At 39.1% G+C, this 19,156-nt stretch overlaps 2 protein-coding genes across 2 annotated transcripts; both read left to right on the forward strand.

Moving 5' to 3' along the window:
- The first annotated feature begins 779 nt into the window (after positions 1–779).
- On the forward strand, positions 780–13,255 carry LOC129945029 (putative uncharacterized protein DDB_G0274435). Its single transcript, XM_056054690.1, has 2 exons — positions 780–1,366; positions 13,237–13,255. The coding sequence occupies exons 1-2, from the start codon at positions 780–782 to the stop codon at positions 13,253–13,255; spliced, it is 606 nt and encodes a 201-aa protein (XP_055910665.1).
- Positions 13,256–13,269: 14 nt separating this feature from the next.
- LOC129945888 (protein artemis-like) lies at positions 13,270–15,096 on the forward strand. The gene is made up of 3 exons (XM_056055844.1): positions 13,270–13,593; positions 13,665–13,806; positions 13,868–15,096. The coding sequence occupies exons 1-3, from the start codon at positions 13,356–13,358 to the stop codon at positions 14,631–14,633; spliced, it is 1,146 nt and encodes a 381-aa protein (XP_055911819.1). The 5' UTR covers positions 13,270–13,355; the 3' UTR covers positions 14,634–15,096.
- The last annotated feature ends 4,060 nt before the right edge of the window (positions 15,097–19,156 follow it).

Raw genomic sequence — 19,156 nt, forward strand, 5'->3', positions numbered from 1 at the left:
TACAATTGTACATAATGGCATTTATATCTTTGAAGACAAACTTAATTTACAGGTATATTTTTAAATCTTATATAAGTACTTTTTTAAACATACTCTTAGCATACAGGAGCAAGTTCGTGCGACCCAGTCGTGCATTTTATTTTTCAACGCACATGTAATACACCTACCTACTTGATGGAATTTCGTTCTCACTTTCCATGGTTTGATCGTTATTTGATTGAATATTGTGTAATACAGTAGTACCCGTGGCATGATGGTTAGTGCGTTGGACTGTCAGTCGTTCTTTGACTTTCAAAGTGAAAACAAGTGTTAGTTAATTTTTAATTTCATTTAAAAAGAAAGTGCATTTGTAGTGTTTGGCAGTTAACTAGACAGTTTGCCACTGTTTAAAACAACAAATCGATAGCCTAGTGGAGCTGGCGTCCGAAAACAGCTCCAAGGGTCGTGGGTTCGAATCCCGTGCGGAGTGCACTAAAAATTTGGAAGCTTTTTTTCACAATCGGGAAATCGTAGATTTTATTGATTGGGAAAAAAAGCAAATGGAGAAGGAGCGGAAAGCAGGGGTATCGAAAGATACCTCTGCCAATTCATCAGGTGATGCCAATGTGGTACCATCAGCGGTACACAAATTCACCGCAACATCATCAGGCCACCAGTCTGATAGTCCATTGACAACAACAAACGTAAAGAGGAAACTTAAGCCTAACCTGGTGGAAAGGAACAATGCTGCTAAGCGCGGAGCGATGCGCCAGGGCGTGCAGCAAAAAAAACAAAAAGAGATGACGTCACAAAGCGAGTCGTCAGACGGTGACATCGACTACGTCTCCGAAGGTGGAGAGGGGCACTATAGGTCGCCTAAAAATAAAAATAGGTTCGCAAGCCTAGCGCCGCCAGAGCAGCCTAAAGAAAGGGAGATGGAGGTGCCTGAAGCCCCCAACGACAACGAAGCCGATGAAGCGGAGCTGGCACAAGTGCTGCAGGCAAAAAAGCAGCAAATAGATGCCTACGAGGACCAGCTAAAAAAGCTGAAGGAGGAGATGGAGCCCCTTCTCAGTGCACTAAGAAACAAAATTGAAGCGCGCCGACAAAAAGAGGCAGCTGAGAAGGAGGACAAACAAGCACAACGGCTCCTACAACAACAACAGCAGCAACAGGCAAAGCAAAAAAAGCCTGATACAAGGCAACAAAAACAACAACCACAGCAGCAACAACCAAAGCCCGCTACCAAAATCACTGGAGCGGAGCAAAAAATTAAGGCTTTACCAGCAGTGACAGGCTCAATGAAGGAGGGCCCATCTACCTCGAGTAAGGCCAAGCAGCAGCAACAACAAGAGCTACAAGCAAGGCAGCAGCAGCAGCAGAAACAGCAACAAAAGCCGCAGAAGCAGCAACAGCAGCAGCAACACCAGAAACAACCACAGCCTAACAAAGAAAAAATACCACCAATAAGGACCCATAAGGTTGACATACAGGACATTAAACAGGTATGTAAGTCGGCCACTAAGGGCAAATTTCTCATTAAAATTCTAAACGAAAAAGAAAAGAATTATTCGGTCCAGTGCTTCTCACTGGCCGAATACAAGTTAGTTAAAGAGTTGCTAAAAGAGGCCACAGCTGAGTTCTTCAGCTATACGCCTAAGAGCGAAAAATTCAAGACGGTCCTTCTGAAGGGCATAAGTTCCTGCACGGAACCGGAGGAGCTCTTAGCTGAGCTCCGCCAAAAAGCCAGTGACGATCTCGATTTTATCGGGGTCAAGCCTTTCACTACGGTGAAGTCAAGACGAGGGGGTTATAGGCTGCCAATGTTCCTCGTAACATTATCGCCCCAAAGCAGTTTGAATAGTGTCGAGAGAATCGTATCTCTCGACAATCAAGCTGTACGCTGGGAGACATTAAAAAGGCACGACGACATTCTACAATGTACGAAGTGCCAGAGGTTTGGCCATGCCAATGCCAACTGCAATATGCAGTTGCGTTGTGTGAGGTGCGGAGAAACCCACAAAGAAGGAGAGTGCAAGCTGGGGAATGAGCGGGTTGAGGATTTGACCCTGCTCAAGTGTGTCCTTTGTGGAAACCAAGGGCACCCCGCTAACTATAGGGGTTGCCCTAAGGTCCAACAAATGAAACACAAACAGGCCAGTCAAAAAGCCGAAAAAAGTCGACAGGCTCCAACACAAAAATTCGTGGATCCCAAATTCTCTTACGCCCAAATGGTGTCAGGGAATGGGAATACGAGACAAGCTCCACCAACGGTTGCCCCCAAGGCCCCTGTGCCTAAGACACCAGAGGTGCAGCCTGACATTGTAGCCTTGTTGTTGAGCATTCAAGGTCAACTAACAGGACTGCAAAGTCAGATAAAGGAGCAAGGCAAAAGGGTAGATCATCTCTACTCTTTGTTGCCTGGCCTGGCGCAATTTAGACCATAATGGGCGCGCTGCCGGAGACGCGCCTAAAAGTCCTAGCTGTGAATGTAAATTCACTGATTAGGATTGAACGAAGAGCCAATATGTTCCAATTGTTGAAAGACTACAGTCCCGATGTGTTTATGGCTAGCGAAACTAAGCTAAACCACAAACACAAATTGACTCATAAAAATTACAATATCGTAAGAAGAGACCGGCCCGACTCCACTCAAGGGGGCGGTGTCGCTCTCTTTATACGAAAAGGCATTAATTATAAAGTCATATACAACAATGAATTGCGAAAGCTCAAGACGCTAGAAGTTTGCGTTGTATGCATCTCTCTCTCTCAAGGGAAGCGGATGTATATGATTGCGGCTTATGCGGCTGGAGCTCCGCAGGTCACTTACTTTGCATCAGAACTCGAAATTCTTTTTAGGGAACTTAAACTGAGCTTGGAAGAAAACTATTTCATCTTGGCCGGTGATTTGAACGCAAAACATGAAGATTGGGGAAATCAACATAGTAATCCCAGAGGTAATCATCTTTTTAATTTGATGAATCTTTACAGCGTTGAATATGGCGTCGACCTGCTGGCTACCGAAAAGCCATCGTATCCAAGAAGCGGCTCCTTTCTGGATCTTTTGCTGTACGACATTAGAATGACAGTAACAGACAAAGTGGGTAATCACCCTCGAAACTGCCTACAGACAGTCGAGTACGACAGTGATCACTGCGGACTGGCTGCTGTAATGCAGATTCCGAACGAACGCGTGGAGTTGGAGGAATACGTTGCAACGCACTCTTACAATTACAGTCAGATGCGTTGGCCTCGTTTCACCAACGCCTTAGCGAGAGAACTTCGTTCGAGTGACATAGCCCCACCAAACAACAGAAACCTGACAAATACAGAAATTGACCAACATTTACAACAGATGGACGAAACAATAAAACGAACGATGGAACGGACAATTCCAAAGTACAGAGAACGGGACCAAATGGACGCTTACAGAAACGCGACAATTGACGCACTGCGAAAGCACAAGAGTGGCTTACTGACAAGACTCAAAAACTTGTACAGACGACTTACAGACCCACACGACTTGGAGGTTAGGACACTGAAGTCGTCAATAAAAAATGTCAATCTGTTGATTAAGGAGAACTACAGGTTATCAATTAACAAGTACTGGGACCGCAAGATCCGGTCAGTTAATTCTAGTGACCCTAGTATGTTCCCTAAAATCAACAAGATATTCAGGAAAAAGAACGACAATGACCTTCCGAGTCTGAAACTCCAAAGAACCGAAGAAAACAGAGACGTACTCATGACAGCGCAAATAGATCCAGAAGAAGCCATCTTTGACGATGACTTTTACATAATTGAAGATCCGAAGGAAAAAGTGGAGGCGGTGGGAGCTGCTTTCCAGCAAGTGTACAAGGTGAATGTTAGCATTCGCCCCAACCACGACCTGGAAAACAGAGCCCTACTTAATCACTTTTACCTCCGTAATGATATCACACATTGGCGATCTGAGAACCGCGGTTTCATGCGGTTCAATGACGATTCCTTGGCAAATGCCATAATCGCCGAGCAAACGGGACCAAGTCCCTTGTTAGTGACGAAGGTTGAGCTTCAACTCATCTTCAATTCAATAAAAAATAAAAAGTCAGCAGGTGTCGATGGTATATCCAACGTTGTACTAAGACATTTACCGACGGAAGCAATTGACATTTACACCACACTCTTCAACAATGCACTGAATAATGCATATTATCCAGTGCATTGGAAGACCGCTGTGGTTCATCCTCTCCCGAAAAAGGGAAAGGACAACTCCAACCCGTCAAATCTTCGGTCGATAAGTCTTCTTCCGAGCATCAGCAAAGTTTTCGAAAAGATCATTAATAGGGCTCTGACTAAGTGGGCTGCGGACAACAAAATTATTCCGGATAAACAGTTCGGGTTCAAGGCGGGTCATGACACAATTCATGCTGCGTCTAAACTCGTTTCTGATATCCAATGGAATAAGTCAAAACAACAATGCACAGGTGCTGTCTTGGTTGATTTGGAAAAGGCCTTTGACACCGTATGGTTAGAGGGTCTTTACCTAAAACTGAGCAGGTTTGGCATTAGCAAGCCATTGTTGTATATACTTTATGATATGCTTAACGGTAGAAAGTTTGTTGTCAAAAGTGGCAATGTAACTTCTACCACAACATTCTCAATTAAAAATGGTCTTCAACAGGGAGCGGTGAATTCGCCGATTCTCTTCAGCATTTACACCAGCGATCTGATAGGTAGTCTTACAAAGGCAATTGCGTACGCCGACGATCTAATTGCGTACAGAACGGCCCGAAAGGTTGAGGTTATTAGAATTCTCTTGCAGCGTGATTTCGACAAGATTCAGCGATATTGCGACGACTGGAAACTGAAAATAAATGTCCAGAAGTCAGAGACAATTCTGTTCCGGACTCCGTTGGCTAGGGCCACGAGGGATACGTGTAAGAATTGGCGCAAGATGGTCATCGTTGATCTTCACGGGCAGCCATTGGCGAGCAAAAGTGTAGTAAAGTACCTCGGTATCTGGTTAGATCAGTATTTATATTTCGACAGACATATAAATGCTGCTCTGACCAGGGCCAGAGGAGCCTTCGCTCTGACGAAACGACTGTTTTTTAGCAGTCGGCTTGACCCCAGAGTGAAGGTAATTTGCTACATGGCCCTCATACGGCCAATGATCGTGTATGGTTGTCCTGTGTGGTTCAACGTTGCCCCTTCCCAGATGGAGAAGTTCCGGGTGTTCGAGCGGCAGTGTTTACGACGCTGTACCGGCTTATATCGAACAGCCGAATCTTCTTATGTACATTACTATTCCAACGAGGTCCTATACAACGGGGCTCGAATCAACAGAATTGACAATTTCGTGATAAAACTCGTTCGAGGTCACATTGCAAGAGCTATGTCTTCGACCAACAATTTAATTTTCGGGGCGTTTTATCCGAACGACGAGTATTTTGAGAGTGCACGCTTGAGCGGGTTCATTCCACCAGAGGCATTCCTCTTTTTAGACAAATGCGGTCTGATACAGGATAGATTGGCAGTTCCGTTAATCTACCACGTCAGACGAAGAACCGTGGATGGGCGACTCCTGTACAGTCGGGACGTCATGGCACAAGGCGGAGCGGAGCTCCTTCGGTTCAGTAGGGCTGTGTCCGAACGGGACCGAACTGATAGGGTGAAGCAGGAGAGCCAGTTTTGGTGGCTTCAATCGGCACTTGATAATGGGTAGGTCGGGATGGGGTTTAAGCCTTGGCCGGCTTACATACTTGTTTTATAGTTTAGGGTTTAGTTTAAAGTAGAATAGGCATGGTGGCACAAAAAAAAAAAAATTTAAAAAAAAATTAAAAAAAAAAACAAAAAAAAAACAAAAAAAAATTAAAAAAAAAAAAAAAAAAAATATTAAAAAAAAAAAAAAAGACAACGAAATATGAAAAACAAAAATGTTAGATAGTTAGATTTGCTGCTGTGGTTGTTCTAGTTTTAAGTAGTTTATAGGTAGAATAGGTAGTTTAAGTTAGTTTTAAGTTTTATTTAAGGACCTTATTTTAAGTAGTTTGTAAGTAAAAATAAAAAAGGTTATTGATATTAGTTTTTTTCAAAATTTTCTAATGAAAACAAAACAAATAAAATTTAAATTGAAGTAAAATATATCTTAAGGCCGAAAGGCATTAGTAATTAGTGTTATAGTTTAGCTTAGAGTGTCCGTATGGGACCATTAAGTTAGTTGTAAGTTTTGGATAATTTAGGCTAGTTTTATGAATTTTTGTCTAGCTTTAAGATAGGTTTAAGATTGAATTAAATAAAAATGAATTTAAAAAAAAAAAAAAAAAAAAAAGTGCGTTGGACTGTCATGCAAGGGGTCTTGGGTTCAATCCCTGCCTGTGCCACCTTAATTTAAAAAAATTAATTTTCGCGGGTACTGCCTCTTGCGAGGAATTGACAAATCCTTCAAGAGTAATTCTTGTCATGAAAAAGTGCTTTCTCAAACTAGCCGTTCGGATTCGGCCTAAAATTGTAGGTCCCTTCCATTCCTGTCAACATTACTCGCACACAGGAATGGTTGAGAGTTGTAAGTCACTAGGCCCTGGTTCACAACGGACTGTTGCGCCACCCCATTTGATTTTGATTGTGTAATACATCTGTATGTACGTTAAAATAACCACTTGCCACGAAACAAATTCTCAAAAACGAGGCTGGAATGCGACCCACACTGATAACTTTCCATCCCGTCTGTCGATTTGTCTTGCTTTAAAGTTGTCTATATGTACTCGTATCAATTTTTACCACATTTGCGTACTATTTTTTGTAGATTTTATTTTTTATGTAAAAACGGACTGTTGGATTTTTATATAAAAATTACTGAATATCGAAAACAATTTTTTCTGTAAAATAATATAAGTTGGAAGCCAATATTTTTAGTTTTTGAAAAGCTATTTGAGTCGAAAATCAATTTTTACCAACTTTTGTTAATTTTTTTTTAAGGTTTTTAATTTTTTGTACAAAAACTGTCAATTCGATTTTTTTCGAAATTTTACTGAATGTTGAAAATAATATTTCTTGTAAGATAAAATTAGTTTGAAGCCAACATCAACAATTTTTGAATAGATATTTGAGTCGAAAATCAATTTTTAACAACTTTTTTCTTAATGTTGAAAACAATATTTCTTATAAGATAAAATAAGTTTGAAGCCCTAATTTCAACTTTTTGAAAAGATATTTGAATCGATATTCAATTTTTACCAACTTTGAGTAAAGTTTTTTTAGATTTTTATTTTGTACAAAAAAACTGTCAATTCGATTTTTCTCAAAATTTTATCAGATGTCAAAAACATTATTCTTCGTTGCACAAAATTGTTTTAGAGATGAAATCATGTTTCAGTCGTAAAATTTTGGAGGTGACAAATTTATTTTCAGTTTTATTGATTTATAAAAAAAACCGTTATATTTATTTCTTTCAAAAAATATACCTGTTTGGTATCACGTTACAATATATTATATAAAATTTAATTCAAGTCTCTAGCGTTTTTGGTTCGTAGGATATTTAGGGTTAACCAAAATTTTCACCTTTTCTTCAAACTGCTATGGTAAAAAAACCACCTACGCAATTTTCTTGAGAGCCCTTTCTGCATCTTTCTGCTTTATTATATGTATAACAAAATTTATTTGAAGTCGATATCTCTTCTGGTTCTTGGGCTATCGAGGACGAAAAAAACGTCGCGAACGTACGGACGTACAAACGTACGTACGCACGCACGCACTGACATCTTTCTAAAAATCTCTTATTTCGTTTCTAGCGACCTTGAAACGTCGAGAAATGTCAAAATTTTCTATTTGACAAATCGGACCCATTACAATAACTTCCTATGGCAAGTTAAAAAAGATGCTGGGATGCGACCCACACTGATAACTTTCCATCCCGTCTGTTGATATGTCGTGCTTAAATGCTTGTAAGTTTTCGTGTTGGGTTTAAAAAGTTGTCAGTTGAATTATTTTTAAAAAATTTTAAATTACCAACACTATTTGTCATATAAAGAAATAGTTTAATTTGAAAATCTAGTTTTGTTATATAGATTTTTAGTCAATACTAATTTTTACCAATTTAAGTAGCATTTCAGTGTTTAAATAGTTGTTTATTATTTTATGTTCGTATTTAATTTTTACATTTGGAAAAATGATTTTTCATATATAATGATGGGTATGAACGCCCAATATCTATATGTACCTTTAGCCGAGAGACGACAATCAAATAAGAACTCTGTTATAAGAACTTAGTTTGCTTTTGTTCTTCTTTTCATCCACACTGCTTGGTAGCAAAATTATTAAAATAGTTGTATTGATATATAGTAAGTTTATAAGTAATTATTAAATGAAGTGAACTAAAAACTAAAATGTTTTTTTTTCGGAACACAACAATAAATATATTTCATACAAGATGAACGAACAGTTTTGCTCTATAGTCCCTGCAAATAAATTTTATTTGCGTACATTATTATTATTACTAAAATTTTGTTATAAAACTTAAATTTTAAGACTTCTCGTAAGTTCAGATCACATTTGTTGTAGAAATAAACAGTCCGTATTTCGATGCTTTTGACATTCGGAAACAAATTGCAAGATACGAAAATTTAATATTCGATGTTGGCAATTCTGTATTTCAAAATGCAGTAAATAAGGCTAAAAAATAAAAATCGCTTTGATAACGTAAAGAAGTGCGCACTGTTTTACATTTTTTTTTCTTTGCCTTATTTAAATTTTAAGACATTTTTAAATACAAAATTTTGAGATACAGCATTTTGATCATGTATAGCATTTTGTACATACAGTATTTAGAAATACAGTATTCTGAGATACAGTATTTTAAATACAGCATTATGATCCATACAGTATTTCGACCCTAACTCCTAAATTTCATAATGAAGTTATTGAAACCACCAAGTTCCCAAAAAAGTCTTTTATCCTTGTACATATCTATGTATCTGTCTATGAATTGACAATCCGTTTTGGTTTGGCTTAAAACTGTAGGTCCTCTCCATCCATCACAACATAACTCGCACACAGGAATGGTCGCAGGTTATAGATTTTCCTTGAAAATATTAATATAATATTAATAATATTAAGTTCGAAAATCCTAATGTTGACAGCGCAAGGCCTACATCAAGTCACTTTAATTCATTGTTTTGCCATAGGGAAAGAATCGGAGAGGGTCTGCAGCAAATATTTTATAAAACTTTATTTATTCAATAATTCTCGATAAATCTGAAACAAGAAGAACTAAAAAGATAATTTGGGACAGTATTAAATTGTACTCACAATTCTTGTGGAAACTCCAAGAAGCTGGAACCCTTCTACTACACCGCATCTAATATAAATCAAAACAAAATGTATTCCATGTTGCTGTCTACACCATATTTTGAAGTAAAAGTATTTTGCAGTAAACATACCAATCCACTTTGGTTTTTGTTCACACACATCTTTAAGAAGACACGAAGTCTTCAACCATCACTGATTAGAACGCAATGTTTCTTCCCTTGGGACGTGCTTCCCACGTACCCCGTCACACTGAAAACATATAATCACATTTTTTTGTTTAAACCGCCATCAGAATTCGACGAATTTTGAATTTTTTACTCCAGGCAATAAACCTATGTAGCTACAAGAACACCAAATCGACACCCACCATATTTTCATCGATTTCAAGGCCGCATATGACAGCATCTACAAGGACGAGCTGTATGGAGCCATGTCCAGTTTTGGCATTTCTGCCAAACTCGTCCGTTTGTGCAGGATGACCATGGAGAATTCACGCTGCTCCATAAAGGTTGGAAACAACTTAACAGAACCTTTCGATGTCAAAAAAGGTTTTAGACAAGGTGATAGGTTTGGTTAGGTTGGAGTGGCTGTCCAGATGTCATTGACACACGTAGACCTCAAGGGTCTATTGTGATACCACTAATGAGGTTACTCATGGGAAAGAATTGAATTTAAACAAACCATTTCGTACTTTTAATAAAGTTAGAGAGACGTTTTGTAACAATCGTTGCCAGTTCACTGGTGTTATCGAAGAAGGGATTACCGAGAAAGTTATTCCTTCTAATGGAGAGTGCTGGACATGTACATTGAAGGTGTTGGACTGTTTCCTCTTCCTCCTCGTCCATGCAGCTTCTACAGAAGTCATTTGTGTAGACCCCTAGCCTCAGAGCAAGTCTTTCTATGAGGCAGTGTCCCGTTATTACTCCAATTGTAGAGCTTATACTTTGTCTGCTCAGTGACATCAAGCTTTTTGACCGTTTTAAGTCAATACTTGGCCATATTTGCTTGGTTGCTAGGCAGGTGGTAGCCTGTGACCATCTAGCATTTGTTGATTCTAGAGCATATTGCTTGAGAAGATATTTGAATGTAGCAAGTGCTGTTCCTATGTTATATTTTTGTCTAACATTAGGCAGAAGTGTTCCGTTTTTGGCGAGCTCATCGGCTTTGCAATTTCCCGGAATGTCTCTGTGGCCCGGCACCCAAATGAGGTGAATGTTAAACTGTTCCGTCATCTCATTCAGAGGTGATTGACAATCGTGGACTGTTCGAGAGTTTGTGGAGACAGACGCGAGAGATATAAGAGAAGATTCGAGACAAGGTGATGCGCTGCCATGTGATTTTTTTAACATCGTCCTTGCAAGAATAGTGCAGAGCTCATACGTCAACACTAGAGGCACTATCTTTCAAAAGTCTGTCTAATAACTGGCATATGATGATGACATTGACATAATCGGAAGAACTCAGCGTGATGTCTTTTGGGGCTTTTATGAGTATTGAGACATGGACGTTCACATATTACGGCAGAGAAGATTTTGTAGACTTATTCCTTTTTAGCTGGTGCAGTTTAGAGGGTCTCCTTTTTTCAGGATCGGGCAAACAATATTGATATTCATCGGGCATGCTTTCTTCCGACCATATCTTACAGACAAGTTGATGCATGCTCCTAACCAACTTATCTCCAGCTGCTTTAAAGAGCTCGGCATTCAAGCCATCCACTCCAGCGGCCATAGCCATAGACTTCAGCTTAGATATGGCAATCTTTACTTCGTCTAAGTCGGAAGGACGGGATTGTTGGCTTTCGTCGTCTATGTTGAATGGATCATCCTGCGTGACAGCGGAATTCAATTTGTCTTCGCCGTTATACAGTCTGCAGAAGTGGTCCTTCCATATCCTCAGTCTTTGCAGCCTTCGTTTCTTGGTTTATGTACCTGTGAATTTCGTTTCACCTGTTCATAAAACTTTCGAACTTCATTCCTGTTTTTAAACCTCTCAACATCTTCGACCGCACTCTTCTCATGTTCCTCTAGCCTCTTCTGCTCATAGAGCTCATGAGCAGCTCTCGTCCTTTTATGCAGCGCCGCTCTGCGTGCCTGTTGTTTGGCTGCATTTGCCTGCCGACATTCCTCATCAAACCAGGGGTTCGTTGTTGGTGGCTTCTTGAAACCCAGCACATCAGAGGCGGCTTCTCTGATTGCATCTTGCAATGATTTGAAAGTTCTTACGATTGCATCTTGGCAATGTTGCCACTGGTTTTCGATAAATTGGGTTGGCGGCAGAGAACTTCGAGAGACGTCACTTGCAACTCGGTTGAAAAAGGATTTGGCGATCTCAGGCGATTGTAGCCGTTCGACGTTATACCTTCCTGTTTTGCCTTGGGGCTTGAAAACCGAAGTGCTACCTTGGCTGTAACGTGGTAGTAGTCCGAGTCGATGTTAGCTCCTCGGAAAGTTCGTACATCCATGATGCTGGAAGCGTGTCTGGCGTCGATCGCAATATGGTCAATCTGGCTGACGGTAGATTGATCTGGAGAAGTCCAAGTTCCTTTGTGGATGTTGAACCTGAATCCATTGTCGGAAGTGTTGTCGTGCAGGCTGTTCTTCCCGATTATTCCAATAAAGTTGTCTTCCCTTCCTAGCTTGGCATTAAAATCGCCCAGGACTATTTTAATATCGTATCTATGACACTGCTCAAATGTTTTGTCTAAGAGCTTGAAGAACATATCTTTGGTGTTGTCGTCTTTCTCTTCTGTGGGGGCGTGCGCGCATATCAGGCTAATGTTGTCGAATTTAGCCTTGATGCGTATGGTCATGAGGCGCTTATTGATGCACCTATAGCTCAAGACTTCTTGCCTAAATCTGGCTATAATGACGAAGCCGCATTCAAATAAGCGCTGTTGGTTTTCGTGGTAGCAGTCACCATAGTTAATATCGCAGTTTTCCATCCTCTTTTTGCCCGTCGATATCTGTTTTATAGCGGTCTAGGGCCTCATTTGCGTTGGTTGTCAACAGTAAATCCCTCCGTATCCGAGGCTTGTTGGTGCTTCGCAACTATGAAAGCTTTTACGTGGCCAGGAAGTCACCCCGACTTCACAACCCCCAACATAAAGGGCCAGATCCTAAGTATAACTCCAAGGATGGGGAGCCGGATAAAAACGCTCCTTATAGACCTGGGCTCCGAATGAGTCGAAGAAGCCCTATAAGGTGTTCACTAAGTAGTTCAACCTTACTGGAACTGTAGACGCCACCGTTGATTCCATCTCGGGAATTCCTCCGCTGCCGTCTGGATAAGGAGAGGTGCCTTAATGGAAACACCTCTCCACCCCTCCCTAGTTTTCTGCCCCCAACAACTTTCCACTGGCGTTGGTACCCAATCTCCAGTTGAGGTACTGGGCACCCGATGTTCACCACGCTGAGGTGAGAGTAGGAGTTGATAGACAGAGGACGCTTGTGTCCTCTTAAATGCACATGTCTACCATTTGAACATCACCACCTTCGTCCACTTAATTTAATTTTCAAAGACCAGAAAAGAAACGAAGCATGTTCGAAAAACAACAAAAAAACAGAAAGACATACGTCAACAATATGTAATTTAATAACTTTCATAATATTTTCTTAACATTTTCTCTTTAAAATTTACTATTTATTATGTTAAAATAAGTTCTGATCTGAATTTTGCTATATTTTATAAATTTTGTTGAACTTTTTCTGAAAAATACTCAGTTGTAAGAACTTTCAAATTTCTCACTGTACTGTAATATGGACTTCGAAAAAAAAACCCGGTTAGTAAACATTTGACATTGCTGTGATACAAAAATGATGTAATACAACATTTAAGTTGCTGCACTGTATTTGAAATAGGCCTCTGTTGGGTATACATTTTTGCGCATTGAACAAAGCTAAATTAGATAAGTGTCATCTGTATAAATTTTATATACAATTTATTTTTGTTTATTTTGGTATTTGGTTTAAGTTTTGACTTTACCGCTTAAAGTGCAAAGTGCAGTCAATCTCTGCTTAATTATCTATGATTTTATAATCATTTAAAACCTGCTACCCTCTCAAAACTAAGAAGTTTAAGTTTTTTTTAAAATGAGTACTTTCATGGGAATATTCGAGGAAGTACCTGGCATTGCTGTAGATCGATTCGATGGGGACTGCCTGAAATCGAGTTTCCTTTTTCTTTCACATTGTCATGCAGACCATATGATTGGGTTGTCCGAAATTATCAATCCTACAATTCCATTAATCACTAGCGAAATATCTGCAGTGTTTCTCAAGCACCAATTCCCAAACATAGCCAATGCCATAGAAACAATAGAAATTGAAAGTATGTACCTTCAAAGTACCTAAGATCTTAAATTTCAACATTTTGTATTTTAATTTTGTTCATCATCCCAGCGCCTCTAGAACTAAGATATAACTTTAATGGAAAAGATATAGAACTGGTTGTAACCGCTCTTTCAGCAAAGCACTGTCCAGGCTCAGTTATGTTCATCTTTGAAACAGCAGCTCAAACAGTCCTCTACACTGGAGATTTCAGGTTTGATGCGAAGTCCTTTCAATTTCAAGTTCTTAGCAAATAATAAACAAAATCTTTACAGAGTTCTAAGATCCCATTTTCATCAGTATGACTTTATAAAAATGAAAACCATCGATACAGTTTATTTGGACTCTACATTCCTTTCCGAGATATTTAATGAATTCCCAACACAACGAGAAAGTATCTCAGAAATATGTTCACTCATACGTGAATGGCTGGATAAGCATTCCGAAAATAAGATTTTAATAGAAATGCCTGCTCAGTATGGAGTGGAGTTTCTATTTATTGCAATCGAACAGGAATTAAATCAAAAAATATTTGTCGATGAGAAACAGTGGCAAAAGTACATTTATCTTCCGGCGATGGACAATTGCATATCACCAGATATCCAAGAATGTAGAATCCTTACTAAATTCAAAGGCTTTCAGGAGAAGAAATGCGAATATTCGGCAAACAGACTTCGAGTAATTAAGCCATCAGCAATGTTCTGGAAAAATTGGAAGCGAGGGCAACCAATTGTAATGCAAATGGGAGATAGAAACGAGTACCGCGTGGCGTATTCGAATCACTGCAGTTGCTTGGAGCTGAAAGAATTTCTAGAGTTCGTGCAGCCAAAAAAAGTTTCGTTAAATGTTGTTCCAGATAATTGCGCTTTAAAATATGCCAGTTGTCTGAAAAAAATATATTTTAACAACAACGATATCATTGTACCTGAAGAAAATCAAGAACAAATAAGCTTCGACAGTATTTTCTTCTTACCAAGTCCAAGCAATGTAAAAAGGCATAACTCGGAAGTTAAACTTTTACCTAAAAGACTAAAATCATGACATATGTTTCTTATATTTTAAATTTTAGCAATTTACAAACAGACAATATTGGGTATGGGTGTAGCCAGCATTGTTGTGATTATGACGGTTTATAGGAACATTCTCTTTGTCATCGAAGTTGAAACCTTATAATACTTAGAAGATACGTATGAGTTTTTAAGCGTGACTTTGTCTTATTTCTTTAATTTTATTTCAATTCAAAATAAATGGTTTCCATTTTGTTTTTGGCTTCGTAATAAACATAAATGTTTAGCCAATAAAAACGAATACTTAGGAATTTATTCTAGATTTATGAACAGTTCCCGATAACTAAAGTATTAGTAAAAAATTGTATGGTCTAAAAACTATAAATGACCCTAACACTCAGTATTGTTGACTTGATATTTTTTTTTAAATATTTAAAATTTTAGTTAGTTTTTAAAATGTTATTCAAGAAATTTACAAATAAAATTATTTTTAAGAAGACTCGTTTAAAGTTATTTACATGGAAAGAAAATATTGAAAATTTTCAGTTGATTACTTGCCCTAAATGCAAGATTTATAGGAAAAACTGATGGATTTTTTGGCCGAATACACTAATCGAAAAATTACGTTTTTTATGTAGGTACTTACTTAAGATTTTTTTTTTGACAGGAGGAAATCTTCAAAAGACACTTGGCAGTATTCGACACCAAGTAGTGTGGGACTTTTAACCACTAAAACCACCTCTTCATCAGGACTAATCTTGAAGGATCGACTTCCGATATTTCTTTCTTCATTTTGTACAATCACTTTGAGGGAAGTTTAAACTTTTAATACTTTCCCATGTTTTTTTAGACCATAAGCTCATGAGGCTTGGTTCTTCTTAATCTCCGAACATGGTTTCTTATATTCAAGAAGGACTCCATTTCAGAATAAGCATGACTTTGCAGTCTCTGTTTGTGCGATACAGCGTATTTTTTAACAACTTCTGTAACCATTTCTATTTGTAAGTCACGATGTAGATCGGTATTTCTTATGTACCAAGGTGCATTAACTATTCCACGAAAGACTTTATTTTGGAATTTTTTGATGATTTCGGTATTTATTTTCTTTGTACAGCCCCATAATTGGATTCCATAGGTCCAAACAGGCTTTATCACTTGATTATACAGCATTATTTTGTTTTGGATTGATAAATCAGAGTTGTTACCAAGCAACCAGTACATTTTTCTATATTTCAAGTTTAGTTCTTCTCTTTTTTTTATGTGCTCTTTCCACTTAAGCTTTGCATCCAAAGTCATTCCAAGGTATTTGGCCGTATTGACGTAAGGTACAGCTTGATTATTAATAAATAATGGAATATCGTTTATCTTTTTATTTGTAAAGTTTATATGTGAAGATTTTGTTTCATTGAGTTTGATACGCCATTTTTCCAAAAGTGCGGTATCATCTGCAAAAGTAGCCATTATGGTGATTACCAATTAGAATATCCCTTGTGTATAGTAAATACAGGGTAGGGCCTAGGACACTTCCTTATGGTACACCGGCTTCTATTTTCTCCAATTCCAAGTATTCTTAATAGTACCTTACTCTAAACAATCGGTCTGAGATGCACGATTTTAATATTTTAAAGTACTGCCTTTGAAGATCCCTTTGCAGTTTGTAGTCAAGTAACATACTTGTTTTTCTTCTAATGCTTTTTCTATTACATCCGATATTCTATCAACTTGGTCTATCGTGGAATGTTTATTTCTAAAGCCAAACTGATGGTTTACCTTGCTTTGGTATGACAATTACTTCAGCAATTTTCCAATGGTGCGGGACATACCGGTGCTTAAGGCATGCATTTATTATATATTGGAGTTTTATGAAGGCTTTCAATGGCATTTCTTTCATAACCTGAGCAGTAATTAGATCGTAACCTGGTGATTTTTATTTGGTAGTTGATGTAAACACATACTTTTTATTTCTTTAAGTCTTTCAATTGGTATTTCACTTTCATCTATCTTATCAACAAACTGTAAGTTATTTTCAGCCGCGTTTGATGAGTATGGCTTAAAAACATTCGCAAGATGTTCAGCGAAAAGGTTAGCTTTTTCTTTCGGGTTACCGAACCATTTCCCATATTGGGATTGCAAGGGCGAGTTTCGTAACTGCGGTCTTTTCAGGCTCTTGGCTGCTTTCCATAGCGAAAAATCGGTTGAAGCATCAGTCGTTAAATTCCTTAGGAATGTACTAAGTGCATCATTTTTGAATTTGTAAATTTGTTTTTTAAGATTGTTGCTTATACGGTTAAACGTTGTTTTATTATCTGGAAATCTACTATTTTGCCATTTTCTTCGAGCTCTTCTTTTCTCTATTATCAACTCTCTTATCTCTAAAGGATATTTTATTTCATTTTGTCTTCTATTAGAAAATGTTGGAGTACTTTCTTCAGCGGCCTGTTGCACATCAGCAATAAATTGTTCCACTTCATGGTCAATTTGCTCGATTGTATCCATGGGAGATCTTAAATTTATAAAACTTAAAAGCCTTTCTCTAAAATCATTCCAGTTTGTTTTCTTATTTACAAGCTTTGGATTACTTTTTTCTAGTACTTCCCATTCCCTTAGTGATAGAATCACTGGAGTATGATCTGATGACAGGTCATAATTACCTTCGACACTAATGTGATTTCGTTTGATTCCTTTAGCTATGAAAAAGTCAATAAGGTCTGGTATTTTGTTAGTATCGGAAGGCCAGTAAGTTGGCGACCTGGAGGAATAAAATTCGCAATTGTATTTACGGCCTGCTTGAAAAAGTCTTGCCTTTTATTGATATAAGCCTTGAACCTCAATGGGTGTGTTTCGCATTGAAGTCTCCGACAACAAGAAAGTTATGCCCAAGAAGATTAAATAGATCTGTATAGTCATCTTCTGCCGGGGAGCGCCTTGGTGGGCAGTATATAGCTGCTATCTTAAACTCTTTCTTACTTAAGGTGGCGCTACAGTCCTGTGTGAACTAGGGCCTCACCCAACAAACTTCTCCATCTAGGTCGGTCACTAGCTAGATGTCTAGAGTTTCGCGCTCCAAGTTGGGTGAGGTCACTTTCCACTTGTGCGTGCCACCTAATCCGCGGTCTTCTTCTACTGCGCTGTCCTGCAGGTGCGGATTCGAAGACTTTCCGGGCCGGACCATTGGTTTCCATGCGCTCTACGTGACCCAGCCATCTAAGTCGTTGGACTTTTACCCTTCTGGCTAAGTCGACGTCGCTGTACAGCCCGTACAGCTCGTCGTTCCATCTTCTCCTCCACTCCCCTTCGATGCATACGGGACCATAGATCACACGAAGAACTTTTCTCTCGAAGCGACCCAAGGTGCTTTCATCCGCTTTTGTCATAGTCCATGCTTCCGTATAGCAGGAAGGGAATGATAAGGGTCTTATATAGCAACACTTTGGTCCCTCGAGAGAGGACATTACTACTCAATTGCTTTCTTAGTCCAAAGAAACAGCGGTTAGCAAGAGTTATTCTGCGTTTGATCTCAGCGCTGGTGTTGTTTTCTGCGTTTACAGCGGAGCCTAGGTAGACGAAGTCCTTGACTACCTCAAAGGTACGTCTGTCGATTGTGGCGTTTTGTCCAAAACGTCGGTGTTGTATGTCCTTTCTAGACGACAGCATGTACTTTGTTTTGCCCTCATTAACCGTTAAACCCATTTTTGCCGCCTCTGCCTCAATACTCACAAAAGCCCCATTGACATCACGCTGAGTTCTTCCGATTATGTCAATGTCATCAGCATATGCCAGTAATTGGACAGACTTTTGAAAGATAGTGCCTCTAGTGTTGACGTGTGAGCTCTGCACTATTCCTTTAAGCACGATGTTAAAAAAATCGCATGACAGCGCATCACCTTGTCTAAAACCTTTTTTGACATCAAAAGGTTCTGTTAAGTTGTTTCCAACCTTTATGGAGCAGCGTGAATTCTCCATGGTCATCCTGCACAAACGGACGAGTTTGGCAGGGATGCCAAAACTAGACATGGCTCTATACAGCTCGTCCCTGTAGATGCTGTCATATGCGGCCTTGAAATCGATGAAAAGATGGTGGGTGTCGATTTGGTGCTCTTGAGTTTTTTCCAGGATCTGCCGTAATGTGAATATTTGATCAACTGTGGACTTTCCTGGTCTAAAACCACACTGATAAGGACCTATCAGGTTGTTGACGATGGGCTTTAGACGTTCACATATTATGGCAGATAAGATTTTATAGGCGATGTTAAGTAGACTTATTCCTCTATAGTTGGTGCAGTTTAGAGGGTCTCCTTTTTTCAGGATCGGGCAAACAATACTGAGGTTCCATTCATCGGGCATGTTTTCTTCCGACCATATCTTACAGATAAGATGGTGCATGCTCCTAACCAACTTATCTCCAGCTGCTTTAAAGAGCTCGGCATTCAAGCCATCTGCTCCAGCGGCTTTATTAGACTTCAACTTAGATATGGCAATCTTTACTTCGTCTAAGTCGGGAGGACGGGATTGTTGGCTTTCGTCGTCTATATCGAATGGGTCATCCTGCCTGACAGC

The sequence above is a fragment of the Eupeodes corollae genome, chromosome 2 (genome assembly GCF_945859685.1).
Source record: "Eupeodes corollae chromosome 2, idEupCoro1.1, whole genome shotgun sequence".
Classification (NCBI taxonomy): Eukaryota; Metazoa; Arthropoda; class Insecta; order Diptera; family Syrphidae; genus Eupeodes; species Eupeodes corollae.